The 25,078-nt window shown below is 43.3% G+C and overlaps 1 protein-coding gene across 2 annotated transcripts in view; it reads left to right on the top strand.

Moving 5' to 3' along the window:
• The first annotated feature begins 6,580 nt into the window (after positions 1–6,580).
• Positions 6,581–25,078, top strand: part of LOC133462256 (neuronal PAS domain-containing protein 3) — a 331,973-nt gene continuing 313,475 nt past the window's right edge. For both annotated transcript variants that reach the window (XR_009784244.1, XM_061743401.1), the window contains exon 1: positions 6,581–6,863. Coding sequence is in view for 1 of the 2 variants with exons in the window: in XM_061743401.1 (XP_061599385.1) it covers positions 6,814–6,863 (50 nt within the window). In the remaining variant the exon portion in view is untranslated. The remainder of the gene's footprint in view (positions 6,864–25,078) is intronic.

The following is a 25,078-nucleotide window of genomic DNA, read 5'->3' as shown; positions in this document are numbered from 1 at the left end:
CTGAGAGAAAAGACGTCACTGTCTCACACCAATTATGATGAAAAGTACCTGTTCACCTTAACAGAGACATTATCTCACTGCTTCTGGTTTTCTGTGTTGCAGAAACTCGAGACGCTCAATCCTCAAATCCAACAGGGGCGGCCAGCACTGGAATGAGCTTTGAATACACGTAGATTGTCATCTAAAGCATAAATGATGCATTTTATTTGCAACGACTTTCTACAAAGAAGTTAATTGTGTCCAATCCCTTTCTCTGTGTTTGAGCAGTTTACAAGACGAGTTCCAGACTTTTCTCGAGTCTTAGCTTTGCATCCACAAACTTCCTATTTGTTTGTTCATATTTATTACGGTGTAGTTGATTTGATTTTTATTTTGTACATGTAAAAGACAACAATTAAAGAGAAGATAACAAAAAAAGCAAACAAAAAGAACAACAAAACAAAGAATTTCATACTTTAACACTTATATATCTTAATTTACATGTGCAAAAAGGACTAGGAAGAAGTGTAAACTTATTTAATCCTACTCCCATTCACTAATCATGTATTAACACGTATTTATAATAACTAACTATACTCACAATGTAGGCTACTCACACACTTACCTACATACATACACATTGAATATTTCTACATATTTGTACACACATGCCCATATAAATATTTATATAAATATACTTATTTACACCATACTATCTCTATATTAACTCCATCTGTATATATATATATATATATATATATATATATATATATATATATATATATATATATATATATATATGTGTGTGTGTAAGTATATATATATATATATATATATATATATATATATATATATATATATATATATATATATATATATACTTACACAAATATTCACACACATAGGCTACACATATAATTAGCAGCCCATTTCTGTACATAAATATAAACAAATCTACCCACTCACCCAATAGTTCTTTTATGAGTTTCAATAGCCTGCCATGCAACTTGGAAACATCCGCGGAATTAAAACAGTTGTTTCAATAAAACGGCCCTATTCTCGTCAGCGCCGTTTAAAAAGAGCAAAACTCCAATTCCTGGGTGCAGCATTCCGAGTGGAGTCAGAGGAATGTCCTCCAGCTCGGCAGACGACCCCCCCCCCCCCCCCCCCTGTCTCTCACCGGTGTGTGCGCGCAGCCCAGAGGACGAGACGCGCGCAGCCGCTCGCACTTGCCGTCGCCGCCGCGGCTGTTTCGCAGCATCACTGTACGGCTTCATCACCGCCACCGCTGAGCTAGAGCTGGTGCTGATGAGAGCTGATGAGCATCGACTCCCCCCCTGACCGACTTCTTCCTCACCGGTTGCTTGTGTCCTCCAGGTCCCCCGTCGGTTCCCAACACGCAGCTGCGCGGTCGGCGGACGCCACTTGGAGACGCGCCTGCACGGGATTCCCACTTGTCGGAGGGAGAGGCAGCGCATGACAGCCGTTCCTGCAGTTTCTGCACCGGCTGACAGCGACCACGGTACAACTGTCCGCCTTTCCTCTGCCTTTCACGGGTGAAACAATAACATCGAGCGATCAATTGTTTGCTGAACCAGAGGAAGAGACGCGGTATAGGCGCGCTCCAAACCCCGGGACCAAAACGGAGCCAAGGCGGGTTTCCGTTGAAGAAAAAGGGGTAAAACAAGAGAACAAGGAAAGACAAGTAGCCTAACTAAAATGTTAATATTTACCGTTTAGTCATTATACACACAGCCGTCTCAACAATCTATTGGTCCATTGATTTGTGACTGTTTACGCGCACGACCATGAGCGGCTGTTCCGAGAGTTAGATCCGCGGCTCCGTGAGGGAGAGAGGAAGAATTAAAAACTCAAAGAAGCTTCCCATTTACATTTAATTTCTGGATCAATAGCTCATTTGATCCAGGTGATCCCAGCAATCCGTAGCGCTCAGTGTGAGGAGAAGAGTCGGGAGCGCACGGTCCGAGACCTGCCGGGACCATGATCAGGATCTTCCCGGATTTCACCGTCCAGGTGACCGCCTCGGCGTCCGGGGGGGCCGGAGCTGGAGCTGGACCTGGACCTGGAGCTGGAGCTGGAGGGATGCTGAACGGACCACCCATGGGTCGGGTCCCGGTCCCGGTCCCCGGACCTGCGAACGGGACCGCGCAGAGCGCGCGGGGAATCACCGCCTACCAGCAAAGGTACGTCCGGACCTGTAGCGTTACAGCCCCGTTAAAGACACTCTGGGAGAAGTGCTTAAACCCACTGTTGGGTCAGTAACAGACACTTTCCTGAATACTTTGATATCCAGGTACAGTTGGGCATCTTTACCTAAGTGGACATTTCTTTGCCAAGGTGTTTTTTTTGGACTTTTTGAATATCATGCAGGGATTCAGAATCCAGCCTAACACTGTCAATACTACATAACCTAAAGGGAAAGTCCAAATTCAGCTTTATGTGCAAAACTGGACAGAGAAAAATAAATAATTATCTCTTAAAGCCATGGGAATTAATGACACAAAAAATAAATCATTATTTTTATTCCCGAGTAATTTATTATTTCTATTCAAAATCTACATTAAACTTGAAAAGAAAAGGAGGATTTTGTGAATTTAATTACACACATACAGTAATCAATACTTTATTTTGTCATTATTTTAGTTTCTATTCTTGCTTATGAAAAACAGATAGATAGAAGGTTGAATTAAACTAATAAACATGTAACTTAACGGCATAGAAGAGTGAAGACCAGGTCACTCAGAGGCAAACTTGGACAATGTTTTGGATTTTACGTAATTCGTCAGAAACGGAATAATTAGTCGAAGGAGAGACATTTTTCAGCTGCTCTTGAGTTGATTAAATACAACGCTTAATGATGATAATTCACTTCATCCATCACTTTTTTAGTTACATGGGGTTTTTTTTCTGTTAAATCATGTGGGTCAGTAGTGGGGCAGAACGACGACACACGTTTACCTCAGTAGCATAAAAGCTGGTGTGAGTGCAGCGATGTGTGTGTAAAGCATAAACAGTGTGGGGAGAAAACAGTGCATAAATCACAGCAGGGGCACCCTGACTGCACTCCCAGCACCCCGGCCTCCGACCAGACACATATGAGACAAAAATAAAGGAAGGAAGAAAGAAAAGGCTGCAGTGTGATTTAAAGTAAAGCGCCTGGACGCCTGTGAGGACAGATTCTGGGTTCCAGAGCTGCATGATCCGGACCACAGAAGTTGTGTGACATGTGTCCAGATCATTTCAGCTGCTGGATGTTAAATGTTGAATGTTAAAAGTCCTCTCAGAACCATCGAGCAGCAGTTTTGAGGAGCCTCGATCGTGCCTGTGAAGGACCGGCTGGCCTCATGTTTCATGAGCTACGACTCTGGAAACAGCTTGATTATTTTCAGCTCGATGTTTTTAATTCCGAGAGGCTCATTTCGTCTTCAGTCAGCGTCTCTTCATCGCTCCGTCGTCCAACTGTCTCTTGTCTTTGGCCCAATTTAAAATGTTTTCCTCAACAAACAACTGGGAGCTAATATGTTTAGATATTACGCTCCATTATCCACACCACCTTTGTTTGACTGCTCACAGTAAGTAGAGATAAGATGTGGAGGGGGCGGGGGGGCTCCTCCAGAGAGCGCTGGCTTTACTTGATCAGCTTTAAGAAAGGAAAAAAAGAGGCTGCTCCCGTCCTCAAAAATCACCAAATTGTTTGTCTTTACCTTTAGGAGGAGAAGACATTTGTGTGTATTCACCCAAAACTGACATTTTGAACGTCTCCCAGCATTTCCATGAATAGAATAGAATAAACTTTATTGATCCCCCAGAGGGGAAATTCACTTGTGCAGCAGCAAACACACACATGCTCGACAATTTTTACAAAATATACACGAAAGTACGAAAGGTTATGAAAAAGTATATCCTAAAAAAATAACCAATAAATAGCTAAGTAATTAAAAAGAGCAATATAAAAAAGGAGCAATGTAGAAAAGAAGTACTAAACAGAAAAAAACGAATAATACATACATGTGCAAAGAGACAAGTGAAGTGGAATGAAGTGGGTTCAGTGTCGCCTGCTTTAGGTGAACACTTTTATATTTGGATGGCAATACTATGAAAAAAATGTGCATTCAAAATCTCTTTGTCTAAATGAAGCGTCTAATTCACATGCATGACCGCAGGAGTAGCATCAGGAGGAGCATTTAAAGGCTGACTTTTGATGAGAAAGTGGAGATTTCCCTTTTCCGAGGGGAACTCTGCTGTAAATCTGCGCAGCAGATGTGAACACGGTGACCATGACGAGGCAAACGCCAGCACCGACGCCTGCCAGTGCGGATATGTCGTTACATATGTCGATCGACAGGTGCACGTTTCCCGACGATGCCGGTCTGTGCATCCTCTCCCCACATCTTTATTTTCTGGCACCGCAGTGCCTGTAAGCCTGAGCCTGCGTGGAGAATACCTAGCATGCCTTTGACCTTGACAGGTCATTGGTGTAAAGAGGGGGGGGTTCAGCTTCCAGGGCTGCAACCTGGGCGTTAATCACACCACACATCCATTAGGTGACAATGAATTATACATAAAAAAGGACATTTAAATGAATGTTGAGGGGAAAAGACAGAAAGAGGAGGCGGGTGTCTCTATGCGTATAGCCTTCTAACCGACGTCTGTTCATACGTGAAAATGTGTTGAAGTCGCCTCAAACACCCGGAGCGGGCAATCATTTCATCTCTGGTCAGATTGGTGGGGATTGTGTTTATTACCTGCTGCCCATGTGGGCAGATCTCTGTGCACGGCGGCGACGCTCGTGTACAGCAGTGAGATGAAAAGTTGATAACGGATGTTGGATTTGAGGTGAGAGGTGTCGTGATGTGTTCATTATGACACTGAGGGGAAAGGGTGAAGAGGAGGGGTATGTGGAGAAGATCCGCTTTCAATTACAGGGAAATCATCCAGATAAATTGACAATCATTCACTCATGACTCTGAATGATTTTTTTTTCCCTTTTTGTGCATTTGAGTGCGTTTGGGAAGCGTGTGACATCTTCAATTTGGATTATGACCTAAGAGCAACCTGTAATACTAGGAGAGAGGACACGCACAAACACACGCACGCATGCACGCACGCACGCACGCACGCACGCACGCACGCACGCACGCACGCACGCACGCACACACACGCACACGCACGCGTACAAACACACACACACACACACACACACACACACACACGCACGCAAGCGCACGCGCACACACACACGCGCACACACACACACACGCACGCGCGCGCACGCGCACACACGCACGCACGCACGCACACGCACGCACACATATCTATCTAACATAACATATATCTATCTATATATGTATATATCTATATATTTATGTAGATATATACATATATATGTGTGTGCTTATGTGTTTATGTATGTATGGAGAGAGACTGATAAGACATACGGACAGACAGACGGACACACACGCGGCACACGCACACTGACACCAGCTGCAACTGAGTGGGGTTGTTCCACTGGAGAAATACGGGAAACATGTGTTGTCTTTTTTCTATCTTTTTCCTGTTTTTCTTGTGGCCAAACACAGAAGGAAAAAAATAATCAGAGGATCCGAATGAATCCGGTTTCCAGGAGACCATCCGTCAGGGGGTTGGGGGGCTTGGAGAACCTCCGCCGGGGCCTTTGGGATGGGAGACCCTCCGCCGGGAGGTTTGGGGCCAGGAGACCCTCCGCCAGGGGGGTTGGGGCAGGGAGACCCTCCGCCAGGGGGGACCCTTTGCCGGGGCCTTCGGGATGGGAGACCCTCTGCCAAGCAGGGGGGTTCGGACTTGGAGACCCTCCACCGGGGGGATTGGGGCCGGGAGACCCTCCGCCACGGGGGACCCTCCGCTGGGAGACTCGGGCCGGGAGACCCTCCGCCAGGGGGGCCCCTGCGCCAGGGGGGCCCCTGCGCCAGGGGGGCCCCTGCGCCAGGGGGGCCCCTGCGCCAGGGGGGTTCAGGCTAGGACTCCGCCAGGGGGTTGGGACCGGGAGACCCTCCGCCGAGGGGAGACCCTCCGCCGGGAGATTTGGGCCGGGAGACCCTCTGCCAGGGGGTTTGGGGCCCGAAGACCCTCCGCCAGGGGCTTCGGGCTGGGTTTTGTTCCAAATCATCTGGGCCAAATGCATATCAGTAGGCGTTTCTGAGCCTGTATACTACAACAGTATTACAATCCTGTAAAGACGGCTTTTAGTTTTGGTGTCCATCAAGAATTTAAGTGGCCCCATCTGCCCCCCCCCCCCCCCCCCCCCCAATGAAACATTTTTGGAGGCGCCCCTGTCGGGCCGGGTTGAGGGGATACGGACTGAAACAGGTGCTGCAGGATCGGCGAGGATGGAGATCTGACGCGTCTGAGCCGGAGCGCAACACATTCCGCCGTGGTGTTAGACAGGAAAGACAAACACGCAGAGAGACACGCAGAGACACGCAGAGAGACACGCAGACCCATCAAAGGGATGTGAGCGCACCCACCCGGACCCGCCGCTGCACCACTCTCTCTCCTCCATCCCCGCTGTCTCCAGCTTCTCCATCCCTCTGTCTCCAGCTTTTCCGCGACAGTCGAGGGAAAAAAAGACACAAGCACAACACGCACGCGCGCGTGCGCACACCCCGCACACGGACATGGCTTTGTCTTAACGCACCGGCCATGACGCAGTGCTGTCAGGGCGCTCCGAGCCGCCGCCGCCGCCGCCGCCCCGCGTAGAGCCGACGTAGAGCCGCCTACCGGAGGAGAGAGGAGAGGGAGGAAAGTGAGGAATCCAACAGTTTTTCTCCCAGGAAGATGGCGCCCACCAAGCCGAGCATCCAGCAGGACCCGACGCGCAGAGAACGGTAACGGCGTCTGCATTTCTGCATGTCTGTTTTCCTGCAGCTGCAGCGCTGCATCGCTGCCTGCTGCACCGGGGCCGCCGGGGCTGCGCTGCCGGTCCCGGGAGGGGGAGCCGCGGCGCGGCGGCGGCGGCGCGGCTCCCCCCTCCGGGTACCGCGGCGCGCAGACAGGGAGGCATCTGTCTGGGTAACAGGTCCATGGAACCGTTGTTTGGGCTGCGTGATTATGGGAAAATTTAAGTTTATTTTGCGTTTTTGAGCCATTTATTTTTGCTATGATGGGAAATGTAAGTTATTTTTGTGTTTTGAGCTCTGTGCCTTTCTTTATTTTGCTATTATAGGATATTTGAGTTTACTGATAATTCATTACAAAGTCTTGAGCTTTGCTCTTTTTGTATTTGCTGTCACCAATGTAAGGTACCAGTAAAAAGGGGTAGGTATATATAAGCCTTTGCTTCTACCTACACCCTTTTGGTTACAAATAAATGTACAGAAATAAACATTCATTCATTCATTCATTCATTATAGGCTACCTGGAAGTGCAAGTGCCCATGCATGGGAAGCTAGATGCTTCCAGCAAGGTGAATGTGCGCCGCGGAAAACAAGAATCCATGGGTGACAATATCCGTCTCAGAGAGCAGTGAAACTACTCCCGTTTCTGTGTGTGTGCGTGTGTGCGCGTGCACGCTGGTGGAATTAACTTTGAGCTGTTAATGTCTGACAGCAGACCTGGAAGAGGATTGGGTGGGTGTGATGTTGAAGGTGGGAATAAGATGACCCCCTCAATGACATGTCTTTGCTGGCAGATGTCGAACGGATGTAAACAAAGGTTCATCACAACAGCTCAGCGGTGTGTTTTTTCCAGCGTGTGATACACGGTGCACTGATATCCGTCCATGTTTGGTTCTGCTTGGGCGGTTTGATGTTTGGCTGTCGTCAGATGCAGGGATTTGATAGTTTTGTTCCAGCTTGCAGAGTTGGTTCAGCATCTTTTTTTTCTTCATTTATTCAGACGCCTTCAATACAACGCTTTGGGATTTGCATCTATGTTCATACCAGCGACTAATGAACACAGACAAACTTGAACAAATGGGGAGCAAACAGCTCGGCGCGTGTCGGCTTTGATGGCGGCGGCGTTGGCAGTGGAGCTACGGCTTCCATCGCTGAGCTGATGCGTTCCTGTCGGTGTGACTGGTCCTGAGCCACCCTTGCACTTATCAAGTCCTGATGTTCCACATAAGAGCAAGGCAGGGCAGGGACGCCGTGCAACTGGTGCATCTGAAGTCACAATTATGTATTTGTTTTGCTGCTGAGAGATTGAACGTTCTCACTCTTTCCAAGCAGCTGTGACAAGTTCAAACAGAACTCCTAAATTTTGAGTTGAGTTGAGTTGAGTTTAGAGTTTATTTACAAATAATTAAAAAACACAAATACAGATAATAATCAATCAATTGAGGTTTGTAAAATGGGACTCCCTAGAAGCTACTGTAGCTTATGAATAGGAGCCCAGTCACACAGCAAAACAACTATAAATTACACATATAATACATACATATAATAACCTTATAACCTAAAAAAGAAAAAACGCACAATAAAACCCTGAGACCTCCTCAGATTTCCTAGATACAAAGATATTCTTATAAAAATTATACATAATGTATTGGTACATACACAATTTAATAATTTTATTAAATAATTTAAACATTATTTAATAACAATTTTTGTTTTAGTCTCTTTTAAAAAATTGAGAGAGATCCAGACTCTTTTAGCACTATCAATAATTCCAAATGTTTTGACCTTTACAGGTTACACTGAAACTTGTACATTTCAGTTTCCTTTTCTTTCTCTTTAAAAGTTGTTTTCCCCTTGTGGTGTGTTCATGAGTGTTAGGGTTAGGTTCATGTGTTCATGAGTGGGTTAGGGTTAGGTTCATGTGTTCATGAGTGTTAGGGTTAGGTTCATGTGTTCATGAGTGTTAGGGTTAGGGTTAAGTTCATGTGTTCATGAGTGGGAGCATAAATGGGGATGAGATGACAGAGTCTATCATTGAGTCATAATGTGAATATCTGTATCAAGTATAAATACGCTTGATTTGAATGAACTAATTGTATTTTCAAGGTCCTTCAAAACGAGGTTCATCCAGTGCACAAAAAAGAAGAAATATGTTTGATTTAAATGCGGAAAACGAGTTGTGAAATTCTTTCTTTTAAAGGAGCATGAGGCTCCTTTTAAGAAATGAGACTCATTAGCGCCACCCTTCGCCACGACGGCCGTCGGGGGTACTGCAGCCAACAGTGAAGCCGGCACGGGAGAACGGGGAGAACGCACATGCAGCGTCATGTGACGTCACATCCGCAGGGCAGCACGGGAAAAGCGGCCCCAGCACTGCAGCACATTTTGCAGCACACAGCCTGTTCAAGGCAACGGACAGATACGCTAGAGGGCTCATTCTTTTTGGTTTGGAACGCTTCATCTGACATTATCACTAGAAAAATTAAAACGTATACAATTTTTTTTCATAAATCCAGCCTCAAGCTCCTTTAAATTCATAAACGTCGACTGAAACTAATTTGTAGAGTGAATACTTTGAGTCATCTGGTAAGGTTTTATAGTATTAAAACTTCCACAGATGAGAATCATTTGTGACGGTTCTAATGCTGGATGTGAGTTAGTCGTAGCCTCAGCATCAGATTAGCAGCTAAATAAACTATCAGACGGGTCTGGGTTTGCATGTGGAACTGAAACTGGTCCTGGTCCACATCCTGCCCACTCCGCTGGTGATGGGGTTCTGGGAGGTTCTTTTTTTAAAATTTGTACCGTCTTGAGAATCCAGGAAGCTTGGACCTGAGTGGATGAAACTGTATTCAAGCTGTCGTGTCAAGTCGGGTTGTTGTTATCTGATATTAACTCTATCGATGACGGTGAAGCTCACACATTTATCAGAGGAAATATGGGGGTTTTGCTCATGCAAATGATGAGTGAGTTTCTGTCTTTCTCATTGTTTCTGTCTATTGAGTCAAATATATTCATAAATCAAATGAGTTAAAAGTTTCTTTAGTTGGTGAATGTCACTGGTTTTTATAATGCTTTTTTGTGACACGCTGAACACACTTAACAATGACAGAAAGACAAAACATGTCCCTGCAGAATAATGTCGCCAAAGGGGTCAACTGAATTAATTTAAAAGTTTGTTTTAATTTAAAGTTGTGCCTGGGATCACTGATTTGTCATTTAAACTCTGTGCCTGAAAGGAAACAGAAATCAAAAGCTTTCTTTATGTTTGTCAGAGAGACTAAAATGGTCTGCTGGAGGTCCTGGTTCTAATGCTAACTGGCTAAAATGACTTGCTTATCATCAAACTACCTGCTGGGGCTGTTGTTGGGGAAGATTGTCAGAGTTGCATTTAATAGAATATACATCAATAACAGATGATAATCTCTTCATTTTAAATATATTAAATGCCAACTACTGTCTAGCTGCTATGGCTCAGGAGAGGAACCTGGTTAGCCCTTTTCCCCCTGAATCCTACTTTCAAAATGTCCTGGAATCTCTGACCTTGAACAAGGCACTGAACCCTGCACTTCTTCTCATAGACCAGATAATATTAAAGTTGCAGTTGGTGAGTCAATTCTTTTCACATTTTCTGAAATTATCATTATTTTCTGATGATATGACATAAACTTGGTAATTTGAGAAACAAATCTGCTCCTTTTGGACTGCCTACAGCTCGCAATGCAGTTAACAAGTTTCCACCGCTCCCGTTGCAGCTCATCCAATCACAGCCAGGGGGCATGGTTGATAAATGTCAATCACACAGTCAAATACACATTTCAGACAATCCCCTCAGCTCCGTGCTTCATGTAAACATTCGCAGGTCATCTCTTGAGGAAAACTAGGATGTCAACAGGCATCTACCAGACATCCACACAGACAGGTGAAGCAAGCAGTGGGATGATCAGAGGGGGGGACCTCAGGTCGGCATGCAGCTCCTGAAGCTCTGGCCTGCAAACATTCACAGAAGAGAAAAGGCCAGCACAACAATCTACAACAAAAACGGAGAACAGTGATGGTTATGAGATACTTCTAATTAATAACTGACAACAGTTATTAATTAGAGAAGGAGGGGTGATGGGCAATGCTCAGTGGATGTTGGTCCCCCTGCAGCGTAGGACTGTAGCAGCATATCTAGGATGAAGTTCTGTTTAAGACCAGCTGCTCTAGTCTGGTCCTGCAGCTGCAGCTACGCCTACTGGCCCTCACACACTAGAGTTTACACTAACCAGAGTCTTTACGAAACACATATTCCAAAAATTGACTTGCTTACATCCTGCTAATAATACATTACAGTAATCTAGTCTAGAAGTTACAAACGCCTGAATTAGTTTTTTCTGCATCACTCTGGGACAGGACGTTCCTGATCCCTGAGATATTACGGAGATGGAAAATTGTTGTTTTAAAAACATGATTAATATGGTGTTTAATTCAAAAATCCTTATCAAAATAACTCCAAGGTTTCTCACAGTAGCACCCAAGGCCATTGCAACAACATCTAATCCCTTCCTAAGATGTTTTCGACCAAAAATATTAATCTTTGTTTTATCAGAATTTAGAAGCAATAAATGAGTGGACATTGATGTCCCTAAGACATGCCTGAAGTTAACTAACGGTTCTGTTTCATCTGGCTTCATAGACAAATAGAGCAGCGTATCATCAGCATAGCAAATACTTCCCATGGGCTGCATTTATAAACTGAAACAGATTGGCCCTAGCACTGAACCCTGCTGGACACCATGGCATACCCTCAACTGTTCTGAAGAAACCTCGTGTACATGAACAAACTAGAACCGGATAGATAGGATTTAAACCGGTCCCTTTGATCCCAACAACATGCTCTAACCTGTGCAGTCAAATGCTGATCTACAGGGTTGTGATTACAGTGTATGTTTCAGGGGTGGAAGAAGCCACTAGACTTTAAAGTTTAACGGTTTTGTTTGTCTCTGGTTTACTTTTTGTCATTTAGCAGCAGACCAAGTGTTAACCATCAGGTGTACAGTAATACCTGCACATTGTAAAAGATGGAGGTTGCGGTCTAAGCTACGTTGGCTTGTTTTTTTCTTTTTTTTTATCTAAACATTATTTGAACATCATTTGTATATGTTGGTATGGTTTCCTCTAGTTCAATTCAATTCAATTCAATTTTATTTATATAGCGTCTAATACAACAGATGTTGTCTCTAGACGCTTTCCAGAGATCCAGAACATGAACATAAACATAAACATAAACCCCCGAGCAATTATTATATAAACAATGGCAGGTAAAAACTCCCCTAGTGGGAGAAAAGCCTTAAGCCAAACAGTGGCAAGGAAAAACTCCCCTTTAGGAGGGAAGAAACCTTGAGCAGGACCAGGCTCATAAGGGGGGACCCTCCTGCCGAAGGCCAGACTGGGGGAGTCAGGGACTTCGACAGCACACAGCAGGCAGGTGGAAGCAGCAGCGGGATGACCAGAGGTGGGGGGGGGGGGGGGCGTCAGCAGCACACAACAGTCATGTGGAAGCAGCAGCGGGATGACCAGAGGGGGGGGGGCGTCAGCAGCACACAACAGTCATGTGGAAGGAGTAGCGGGATGACCAGAGGGGGGGGGGGGGGGGGTGCAGGCAGGCGGAAGCAGCAACAGCAGACATCCACGTAGGCAGGTGGAAGAAGCAATGGGATGACCAGAGGGGGGGGAGGGCCGGGAACACAGGCCAGAACGCAGCTCCTGAGGCTCCGGCCTGCAAACATACACAAAAGAGAAAAAAGGGGGGCCGGCACAAGAAACTACAGGAACGATGGACAAAAATGATAGCTATGAGATATTTATAATAAATAAAAATGGTAATGGAGAAGAGAGGCAGGGAAAAGGAGAGGAGAAGAAGGGTGAGAGGCACCGCCCAGCGGATCATGGCGGTGCCCCCCTGCAGCATAAGCCTATAGCAGCATATCTACCGCGAAGCTATATTTGAGACTAACTATTATAGTTTTGTTCTATAGCTGCGACTATGACTACTGACTCTAACACACTAAAGTTTACACTACCTAGAGATTTACCAACACCAGCTAGAGGTTTACTAAACACTAACTATAAGCTTTACTAAACAGAAAGGTTTTAAGTTTAGTTTTAAAGGTGGAGGTGGTGTCAGCCTCCTTAACCCAGATTGGAAGTTGGTTCCAAAGTAATGGTGCCTGATAGCAGAACGCCCGCCCTCCAAATCTACATTTAGATACTCTAGGAACTACGAGTAAACCTGCACCCTGGGAGCGGAGAGCTCGGCCAGGAACATAAGGCACTATCAAATCTTGTAAATACTGCGGAGCTAAGCCGTTTTGGGCTTTATATGCAAGTAATAAAATTTTAAATTGAATTCTGAATTTTACAGGTAGCCAATGGAGCGACGCTAACACAGGAGAGACGTGGTCTCTCCTGCTAATTCCTGTCAGTACTCGTGCTGCTGCATTCTGGATCAGCTGGAGCCTATTCAGCAAATTACTTGGACATCCTGCTAACAACACATTACAGTAATCCAGTCTAGAAGATACAAACGCATGAACTAGTTTTTCTGCATCCCTCTGCGAAAGGATTTTCCTAATTTTTGCAATATTACGGAGATGGAAAAACGCTATTTTACAAACCTGATTAACATATGGTTTAAACGACAAATCCTGATCGAAAACAACACCAAGGTTTCTCACAGTTGCACTGGAAGCCATCGCAACACCATCTAATCCCTTCCTAAGATGCTCTGGACCAAGAATGATAACCTCTGTTTTATCTGAATTTAGAAGCAAGAAATTTCTGGACATCCAGTCCTTGATGTCCCTAAGACATGCCTGAAGCTTAACTAACGGTTCTGTTTCATCCGGCTTCATAGACAAGTAGAGCTGCGTATCATCAGCATAACAATGAAAGTGTATGCCGTGATTCTGGATTATACTTCTCAAGGGCTGCATGTATAAACTAAACAAGATTGGCCCTAGCACTGAACCCTGCGGAACACCATAACAGACCCTTGACTGTTCTGAAAAAACCTCATGTACATGAACAAACTGGAACCTGTCAGATAGATATGATTAAAACCAACGTAGAGCTGTCCCTTTAATCCCAACAACATGCTCTAACCTGTGCAGTAAAATGCCATGATCTATAGTGTCAAAAGCAGCACTGAGGTCCAGTAGAACCAGTATGGAAACTAATCCCTTATCTGAGGCCATAAGAAGGTCATTCGTAACTCGAACCAGTGCTGTCTCTGTGCTATGATGCATTCTGAACCCTGACTGAAAGACTTCAAACAGATCATTTCTATACAAATAGTCACATAACTGGCTTGAAACTGCCTTTTCCAGAATTTTAGATACAAATGGAAGGTTAGAAATTGGCCTATAATTAGCTAAGGTGTCTGGGTCAAAGGAAGGTTTTTTAAGTAAAGGTTTAATTACTGCCACTTTGAAAACCTGTGGTACATATCCTAGGTTTAGGGATAGGTTGATTTGGTCCAGTATTGTCACACCAATAAGAGAAAAAACATTTTTGAATAGTCGAGTCGGGATGGGGTCTAACATACATGTGGTTGACTTAGCTCTATTAACGAGTGAAGTCAGCTCAGGGAGGTCTATAGGATCAAAACAGTCTAGAGACAAGTCAGAGCCTAGGGAAGTCGCTAAAGCTGAAGAAACGCCCACAACCGGCTGGTTGATTTCTTCTCTAATTCTCGTGATTTTACTGTTAAAGAAGCTCATAAAGTCCTCACTACTGAGAGCTGCAGGGATGCACGGCTCCACAGAGCTGTGACTCTTTGTCAGCCTGGCTACAGTGCTGAACAGAAAACGTGGGTTACTTTTGTTATCCTCTATCAACGTTGAATAATAAGCTGTTCTGGCTTTGCGAATGGCTTTTTTATATACTATTAGAATATCTTTCCATTCACGATAAGAGTCTACAGACTTACAAGAGTGCCACTTCCTTTCTATTTTACGCACGCTTTGTTTCAACATGCGAATATCTGAATTGTACCAGGGAGTTAAGCTCCTGTGGCTAGAAACCCTCCTTTTCAAAGGAGCAACTTCATCTAAAGCTGAGTGCAACAGATCAGCAGTGTTACTAACAAGAAAATCAACATCAACATCAGAGGTAGAACCCAGGTCACTGGCCTCTATTGCTTCAGTAGAGGCTTCACTATTTTCCACTGTTGCAAGATGAGCAATGGCCTCCTTAAATTTAGCAATAGTTTCATCAGACAAACATCTGCTAAAATAATACCTCCTGCCCTGCAAATATATATATATATATATATATATATATATATATATATATATATATATATATATATATATATATATATATATATATATATATATATGTATATGCACTTCAACATCAACAACATTCAATTCCAACGTTATTAAATAATGGTCGGATAAAAGGGAGTTAACAGGTGACACCAACAGACCATCAGTTTCAACACCGTAGGTGAGAACGAGATCGAGAGTATGACCAAAACAATGCGTCGGCCCGTCCACTTTTTGTGAGATACCCATTGATTCTAGAAGAGAATTGAAAGCTAATTTAAGATTATCGCTTTCAACATCCATATGAATATTAAAATCACCCACTATGATGAATTTATCTGTACTGATCAATAATCCAGAAAGGAAATCTGAAAATTCAGACAAAAACTCTAGATAAGCGCCAGCAGGGGGCCGATACACTACCACTAACACAACTGGCTTCTCTGATTTCCAGCTCGGAAATTTCAGACTAAGCGTGAGGCTTTCAAACGTATTATGATTGCACTTAGGTTCAATTTTTGTTTGGAGACTGGAGTTATAAATTGCTGCGACTCCTCCGCCCCGGCCCGTGTTTCTAGGAATGTGATGATTAAAGTAGCCGGGCGGAGTTGATTCATTCAAACTAACATACTCTTCATCCTGTAACCATGTTTCTGTTAAGCAGAAAACATCACTCCTGCTCTCTGTAATTATATCGTTTAATAACAGAGACTTGGAGCTTAACGATCGTATATTTAGTAGTCCGCATCTAATTTTTCGGTCTCTTATTGGTACCAAATGTGCATTGGTTTTAATTTTTACAAGATTATTTTGGTTAACGCCTCTATAACGCCGCACCTGGTGAACTAGTGGAGGGCGGGGAACTGCAACCACTTCTATTTTGCTAGGCACCTGGTTAGAGTTACCAGTTACATCATGTAATCTTATAGTTTTGTTGGCAGGCGTTGGTCCTCGAGAAGCAGCAGAGAAGTGTGTTAAACTACAGCTCTGCATCCTGGCCTGGACCCTGCGATGTCAGGGAGAGGGTCTAATGAAACAGGCCAAATTACTAGAGACAAGAGCAGCACCATCGCGGGTGGGATGAATGCCGTCTCTTCTAATCAGACCGGGCTTTCCCCAGAACGTTTCCCAATTGTCAATAAAGGCCACGTCGTTTTCTGAACACCACCGATACAACCAGCGACGGAGCGAGAGCATGCGACTAAACATGTCATCGCTGGTCAGATTGGGGAGGGGGCCAGAGAAACCTACGGAGTCCGACATGGTTTTAGCGAAGTTACACACCGAGACAATATTCATTCTGGTTACTTCCGACTGGCGAAGACGGGAGTCGTTAGCTCCGACATGGATGATAACTTTACCATATTTACGATTACCCTTTGCCAGTAGCTTCAAATTTGCTTCTATGTCGCCCGCTCTGGCCCCCGGGATACACCTAACTATGGTCTCTGGAGTCGGCTTCACATGTCTGACTATGGAGTCGCCAATCACCAGGGTCGGCTTCTCAACGGGTGTGTCGCTGAGTGGGGAAAATCGGTTAGACACATGAAGCGGGTGGTGGTGTTCCGTGAGCCCTTTACTACGCTTCCCCCGAACCGTCACCCACCGGTCCTGACTGGCCGGCTGCTCGGGAGCTGCAGGGGAGCGGCTACCCTCAGCTGCTATGGGCCGGTCCGCCGCTAGCTTAGCCTGGTTAGCTGAGGAGGCTATCAGACTATGGTCAAATTGGCAGAACCGGACCTCTAACTGACTGAGCCTCGCCTCCAGCCCTGTAAATAAACTACATTTTAAGGACTTACCGTCTTCACTAAAGGAGGCAGAGGAATAACTAAACATTTCACACACTGAGCAGCAAAGAGGTGAAACGGTGGGAGACCGAGAGCCCATGCTAAGATGCTAACGGAGGCTAACGGACAGAAAATGTATTGGTGATTGGTGACAGTGAAAGTTACGGAAGAGAAAATGAGCGAGTGTTGAAATAAAGACAGTAATGTACCAGATATAGTGCTATTTTACCAGAAAACAGTCTAAGTTTAAGACAAAAAAGTCGGGAGAGATCTGTGCCTGCACGCCGTGCAGCAGCAACAGACCGTAACACCAGGAAGTGACGCGATGCGTGACGCAGTACGTTACCCAATCAGCAAGCACGCAAGAGCAGTCAAGCCTTTTGGTTGCTCTAGTAAAGTAATCTGGTTGCAATATCAAAACAAACAAACAAGCACCCTTGTGCAGTTATCAGCTAAGCGCTCTGACTTTTTCATTGATTGTCGGCTTTCTAGCCAACAGTCAGCTGTCAAATATTATAGGCGCCCTAAAATTCAAAATCTGGTCTAAGTGTAAGTGCAGAATGTAATTATGTCCCAATATTACATAACTTGATTCCATCTTTTGTTTTGAGGAACTTTTGCTCTGCAGCTGGTTTCTGAGCTCTGAAAGCAATTTTCCCAGGAATTCATCTGAAGTGGTGTCTTCCCCATCATCTTCCCTCTCTAATGCTCCATTGTCACCATTTACCCAATTTTTTCTGTCCATCCATCCATCTCAATGTGCCCCCCCAGTGACGAGGAGGGGAGTGGGGGGGAGTGGGGGGCACTGAAAGAAGAGGGGTAAGAATAGGATTAACTGCATACTCAACTACGCAGTACACCACAGTGACTGAGGAGATAATGGAGCGATGATGGAGAGATTGACCACAGTTACATTATGGGAGAAAGTCAGACAAAAGATACACATTAAAATAAAAAAATAGACATTAAAATCAAACAATAAAGAGGAACAAGCTACATTTTTTTGTGCAGCTGGATGTAGATTGATGGGTCAGCAACACAAAAACTTAACACCATAGCTGGCTGTTTATCTCACATAAATTATTTACTTTTATTTCCTATGCTTAGATTTTTTGGATGTTAAGTTGGTGCTCAAAGAAGATAAAAAAAGCCCCAAATAAATAAGGTCAACAGAAATATAGTTTGATTACTAAGGTGGCAGAAAATGGCTGTTGTGAAAACCCGTTGGATTTAAGGTGCTTATTTGGGAAAAGGAAAAAATAATTGAGCTGTCTTCATATGTGTGTAATATAAAACTAATTATGGGGTAAACAGAAGCTATTTGAAGACGCAGCCTTTGGGAGTTTTGGAGATACATTTTCATTTGTTAACATTGTTAGAATAAGTGAGGGAAGGAAACGGGCAGGTTCAATGAGTTAGCAGCTTCTCAAGGAGAAATAACATTGTTATTATCAACAAAACCCACATTTATACACCTTTAGCTTTTGACTGTCCTTGCTATTATTCCTCTTCCAATTGGTTAGATTTTTTTAACCCTTACTCTTCAAGTTAATGAATTGGTGATACTTGAACCTGTTTAGCCAATCATTTTTCAAACTACTTCAGTCCCTTTCAGGATCATTGCAGCACCTGACTGATTGGTTTAGTAAGGTGTTCTATGGTCTAGTAGGCGCCCCAAATACCAAACATTTATGCTAAGGCCTTAAAAAAAAACCTTTTTAAGCGTGTCCCTTTTAACCCTTGATGCTGAATGTGACAAATGCATGGATTTCTGAGTCCTCCCTCCAGCCCGTCAATCAAAATCATCCAATGTATTCATTATTATACACAACATTTTATTGAAAATATCAACTTTATTGACCCCTCCTGGGGTAAATTTTAGATTTAGAACAGTTTAAGTTAAAATTGGGGGTGTTTTTAATTTTAGTATATAATAAATACCGTATTTTCTGGACTATAAGCCGCACCTGTATACAAGCCGCATCCGCTCTATTTTTAAAAAAATAATAAAAAAAAAGATATACAAGCCGCACCTGTATATAGGCCGCATCTGCTCTATTTAAAAAAAAAAAGATATGCAGGCTGCAGATATTTATGTTGTTAGATTAGATATTTACTACATGTACAGAAGGATTCTGATCTGTAAATGATGTACATGTTTGTATCTAAATAGATCCTTTCCTAACAGTGTCTTTTAACACGGCAGCAACTTTGCTGATTAAAACGGGACAGAACCAAGAGAAAATAACCAGTATTTATTTATCTATCTGTTTGAAATCTGCTTCTACCTACTTCTATCTGCTAAAGAAGAAGTAGCGTATTCTTCTTTGCATTTATTTTGTCTTTGTTTTGATTCTAATTCCGGTTAGAGCGCCCCGAGTGGTGGAAAAAAATCCACAGAATAGCCGCACCTTTGTATAAGCTGCATGGTTGAAAACCTATGAAAAAAGTAGCGGCTTATAGTCCAGAAAATACGGTACTTCTCATAAATGTGAACTATTCCAGATGTCGGCGTTACAGGGTTAAAGCCCAAACCTGCTTTGTGTTTGGCATTTTCTGACAAAAGGTAACATTAAGAGCAGAAAAAGGGGCCAGAGCAAGAAACTCAGTGAGCAAAACTGTGAGGAAAAACTGTGGCTATGGTGATGATGCTGTTGGCAATCTCTCCGTGACAACATAAAAACCACAAAGCACAAAGTTGTCTTTGTTTCCAGAGCACCCTCTCCCTCTTTACCTCCCCTTTCTGCCCTTAGAAGCAAAACATTTCCCATCACACCGTTCAGATGGACGAAGGGCTGAAGTTTTGGCTGCAAATTGCTGGTTTTTGTGGAGCTGAGTGTCTGAGCATGGCTCCAACCTGACTTGTTGTGAGCAAACTTCTCATCTTAGGGAAAAGAAAAACAGTCCTGAGGCTTTCAATTTAGTTTTAAGAGTGGTGCTTTGCTCTACGATTTCAATAGATTGACTTTGCCCAAACCTGCTGGTAAACATTGTTATCAGACGGACCCCGGTGTCCTGGTTGATGTCCAAGCGAATATTGCATGTCTTTTCACACTGAATTTACATTTGTTTTGGGGGGGAAAATGCAATGTTTCAACAACAAGCCTGGGCAGCGTCAGTTTTGACAGTGTTGCCAAAAAGTAATGTTTATATTTAATGCATGCCACGATTAAACACACTCTGGTTTTCTCCCCAAAGGAGTACGGTTTGTGAATTATTTCACGTAGCAGAAACATTTAAGGATATGGAAAGTACCTTGAACTTCTTCTTATTAATGTATTCTTGGATTTGAAACAAACAAAATGTTTATTCCATATTTGTCATAATATTTCACCATGAAAAGCGCCTTATGTCCCAAGCATTTGTTGCTTACGCTGTCGCCTCTTCTAAATGTGTATAGTTGGCTTATTCTTGTAAAAGTTGAACTGTTTCTCGATGAGTGAGCAGCAGGGACCCCCGGCTGGCTGATGACACTTTTCATTTCAGTTGACGCTACTCAAGCTTTTGAAAATAACTAAATGTGGGCATGTGGCATATTGCTGACTTTACTGCTCATTATACATAGTACGGTATAGTGCAGCTATAGATTTTCTTTAGCATTAGTTTTCTACTTAACTCATTAAATCCAGATATTTGATCGCAACAATCATTTCACAGTTTAATAGTTCTGATAATCAGATGGTATGCCCGCTTGTCTCTGCCTAAAAACAAACTATCTATCCATGTATGGATCTAGATAGATACTCTCACATATTGCCAAAAATAAGGGCATCAGTGTCTGTAAGTATCTGCATCAATGTGCCATCTGATATCGCAGTGTTTCCCAACCCTGGTCCTGGAGTACCACTGTCCGTGTAAGACAGGTCTCTAATAATGGTGTTGAAGAATAATATAAAATCCAGTTCAGGAATCCGCTGTGGGGTTGAGTGTTTTATTTCAGTAAGCCGGCGGTGAGCAGGACCAGCAAAGATCATGTCTGAGGTTGGTATGCTGACCCAGAGTGGTTTGACAACAGGGCTTTTATACAATAAGTTCAAAACACAGACGGCAAGAATCAACAAACCAAAGGTGAAAGACAGGAAGCAATTTAAAAGCTATTTACAGTCACATGTGATCGTTCAGTTTGGAACTACCCCATAGTCAGTCAGGAACTCCATCATATGGCATTTCTGTGGTTCAAGTCTTCGTCTCTGCAGGGGTAGGAAGCCGAAGCTACTTCCAAGGTGTCATCTCTGCAGGGGTGTAGGAAGCTGGAACTTGCGTGACAATATGTCTCAACAATGGTCAGCATCAGCTCGTCATCGATGACACAGTAATGTCTCTCACGGTGTGTTGAAGCAGGGGAACATCTGGAACATGCAGCACGGGGGTACTGAAGGACCAGGGTTGGGAAACACTCAGTACGTTTACATGCAGCAAAGAGATTGGATTTCTGATCGTATCAGATAAAGACATGCAAAAGACCCAATCACTTGTCTGAGTTTACATGCTGTTCAGAGATCGGATAAATGGCCTGAGCATGGCCGACTTCGTGACACTAGGTGCCGCTGTAACCATGGTAACCATTTCAACAAATAGCCACCTCCGGTTGACCTCCACTTAACAACAAGAAAAGAGGTCGTACGATGACCTGGTCTGATTTTTTGTTCCGAGTTTGTTCCCTTTGCTGCAACTAACCTTGTGAAAGGCACATAACCCTTAAAAATTATTATATTATAAAACCGGAAATTTAAAGGGAAAATACTAATATGGGAGGACGGCGGGAAAGAGGGGTAAAATACTGTAAAATACTGTAAAATACGCTTCAAACCGCTCCAGCACATGCTGAAGGTGCTGAAGGGCCCATTCAAATGTGAACACTGTTTTTGTATTCAATAATTAAATCAAGTCCTCCAACAGCAAAAACCTTGCAATGATACACTGTGATCATCTCAATGGCGTTTATTTATAACAAACCAAGTAGCTACAAGAAGTATAAATGCTCATATCAAGTTTCTTAACACAAAACTCAGAAATCAGAAAATATTTAGATTTAGATAGACTCAAACAACTGAAGAGAAATGTTGATAAATTAATACTTTGGTAAGAACATGAATACATTCAAAATAATAAAAGTTTCATAAATGGGTTAAATGCAGAGAAAGAATTTCCTCATTGTGGGATTACTAAGGGAACATGTATTTATTTATTTTATTAATTTAAAGTGCAAATGAAAATATTGCCTTATAATCCGCTGATAAATTTGACAATTTAGCAGTCTTCACTTTTGCATGGCAGAACCCAAGGTTACTCGTCAACTGCGTCTTTTTCTGCTGCTTTTTGGAGCGTGTTAAACAACTGACTGGTGCCTTACTGGCACCACGTGGTGGGAAGCTGTGATGCAAAACTAAAGGGTTTTTTGCTGCACATTAGGTGGCGCTGACAGCCCGGGTTAAGAATCACTGTTCTAGACATTTGTCCCAAAGCAGCATATTTGAATGTGGTTATCCCTGGGTGATGATCAAGTGCCAACCATCTTACTTCTTGTCATGTTACTGCACTTAGTGAAGCAACCATCTTTTTGTATTAAACCCACGTCAGCTGTTGACATGTTAAACAGTATATCCAGATGTAATCGTTATGCCATTAGCTCTGCACATATTTCGGCGGGGTGTCAAAATAGTCACTCCTCCACGCCGGACAAGTGTCAGATTGCTGTTGCTGTATCGCTTGTGCAGCCGTCTTTGTTCCCCAAGCGGTTGTAGATTGAGCTGCAGGGTTCCCAGTAAGTATGCGTTGTTTTCATCGTCACTCATGTCCAGGTCCTGGCAGAAGTGGTCAGCGTCCTTTGCTGTGGTGAAGGCTTATTGCTTCCCTTTGTGGGTCTCTCTCAAGGTGGCAGGATATATTATAAAGTTGGAAAGCCCTTTAACATGTAGTGTATGCCGTGCACCTATAAACTTGCTGCTGGATGGTAAATGCACTGTAGTCTGGTCTAAACTGAAGAGGTGAGTAAGAATCACAAATCGGTTCACCTTTCTGTATTGCCCCTGGCAGGATTGTTTTGCGAGATTGTATATCAGGGACCTGAAGATCAGATTATGGGTTATAGCGTTGCCATATATTTGATGTGCTCTGTCGATTTCAATGACCGTCTCCTTCTGCAAAGAGGGGAGCCACACCGGTAGCTGTTCTTTAAGGAACCCAATGGGGTTGTCTTTGTCATGGCCCTCTAGTAGTCCAATAATGCGTATATCATTAAGCCGAGATCTGTCTTCCATTTCAGTCAGATTCAGCTTAAATGTCTTCAGATCATCAATGCAGGCATTAAACACGTACTATCTTTTTTACCATCCTTCTGGGTTTTGTCAATTTGTTGCATCTGATTATGCACGGTGGAGCCTTGCCTCTCTAACTCAGTTCTGATGTACTGCAGTGAAGTATTTCTATCTTGTAACACTCCCTTCTATGCATTATGGACTAACAGTTCAAGCGTGCCTTGTTGCTTCTCCAAAACTCAGGAAATAATGTCCTCCATGTTGAAGTCCCTGCTAGTTCAATTCAATTCAATTTTATTTGTATAGCGTCTAATACAACAGATGTTGTCTCTAGACGCTTTCCAGAGACCAGAACATAAACCCCCGAGCAATTATTACATAAACAATGGCAGGTAAAAACTCCCATAGTGGGAGAAAAGCCTTAAGCCAAACAGTTGCAAGGAAAAACTCCCCTTTAGGAGGAAGAAACCTGGACCAGGACCTGGATCATAAGGGGGGAAGAAACCTGGACCAGGACCTGGATCATAAGGGGGGTAGAAACCTGGACCAGGACCTGGATCATAAGGGGGGTAGAAACCTGGACCAGGACCTGGATCATAAGGGGGGACCCTCCTGCCAAAGGCCAGACAGTGTCAGCTGACATGCTAGCTAATTTCTGTTCTCTACTGAAAGTTTAAATGATAACAACACTTGTATCTTTGATTGTCTAGGCATTTCATTTACTTAGAAACAGCTAAACAGTCATCTAATCAGTTAACCGACACAGATCTTGTTTTTATTGAAAGATGGAGATTGGTGAATAGCTCTAGTTTTCCACAACCATTGCAGTTGTTGGTCAACCGTACGAGACGGCTGATGTCCACTGAAGAAGAGCCCAGGAAAGCATTTATTTCTGTCTTCTTTTCACTAAAATGTAAGAAGTCATCAAGAAGCCATCAAAGCCTAAATATCCTTTAGACACTCAGTTAACATTTGTATGGAGTAGGTACTCTTTCCCTTTGTCATCTGCATAACAATAGAAACTGGTTTTGTGCTTTCTAAGAATGAAAGTGAAGGGTAGCAGACACAGAGAAAGTAGCATAGGTCCAAGTAATGAGCCCCGTGGGACCCCACATGACAGTGGAGGACAGGAGGATGTGAAATCATTTAGACTAACATAAAAATCAAAGAATAAATCATGAAGTACTGCAAAACGTTAGTTCAAGATTCCAAATCTAGTTATAGTATGCATGTTCTGCAGTTTTGTATTCTGATTCGAGGAAGACTTTTTGGCGTGTTTTTCGCACAACAAGAATACCCATCAATCAGTGTTTGGCAACATTTGAGCCTCCTGCACAGAGCAGATGCCACAACATCATCAAGCACACATTTTAGGACGTTATTTTCTGATGAAAAAGCAGGCTTTATTAGCCTTGAATAAAAGTGATACATATACAAATTATCCTCCTGAAATGTTGCTCTCAAAAGGAAACTTCTCGATATAAGATGACTGTGTATACACCTTTAACACTGAACCCCTCAGTGCACGTCCTTGATAAATACCAACAGTCATTTCTTTAATTGTAAAGTTGTAATTATGTAGGAGCCCACATTGTCATGGATTTCCTTGAAGGATCATGGTCAACTGTTTCTTGGCAAAAATAAAAGCGATAAATAAAAACCTTCTGTTCCCTTTTTGATTAAATGAACAGCTAGGGTTGCCACCCGTCCCGTAAAATACGGAATTGTCCTTTATTTGAGAAAAAAATGTTGCGTCCCGTATTGAACTAATACGGGACACGATTTGTACCGTATTTTCATTAACTTTTTCACCTTATTCTAGTTGAATTATTGAAATAAATTAACTTTTT

This window comes from Cololabis saira, chromosome 16 (genome assembly GCF_033807715.1).
Source record: "Cololabis saira isolate AMF1-May2022 chromosome 16, fColSai1.1, whole genome shotgun sequence".
Classification (NCBI taxonomy): domain Eukaryota; kingdom Metazoa; phylum Chordata; class Actinopteri; order Beloniformes; family Belonidae; genus Cololabis; species Cololabis saira.
The sequence above is the reverse complement of the archived record's forward strand: the minus strand, read 5'-3'. Positions and strand labels throughout refer to the sequence as shown.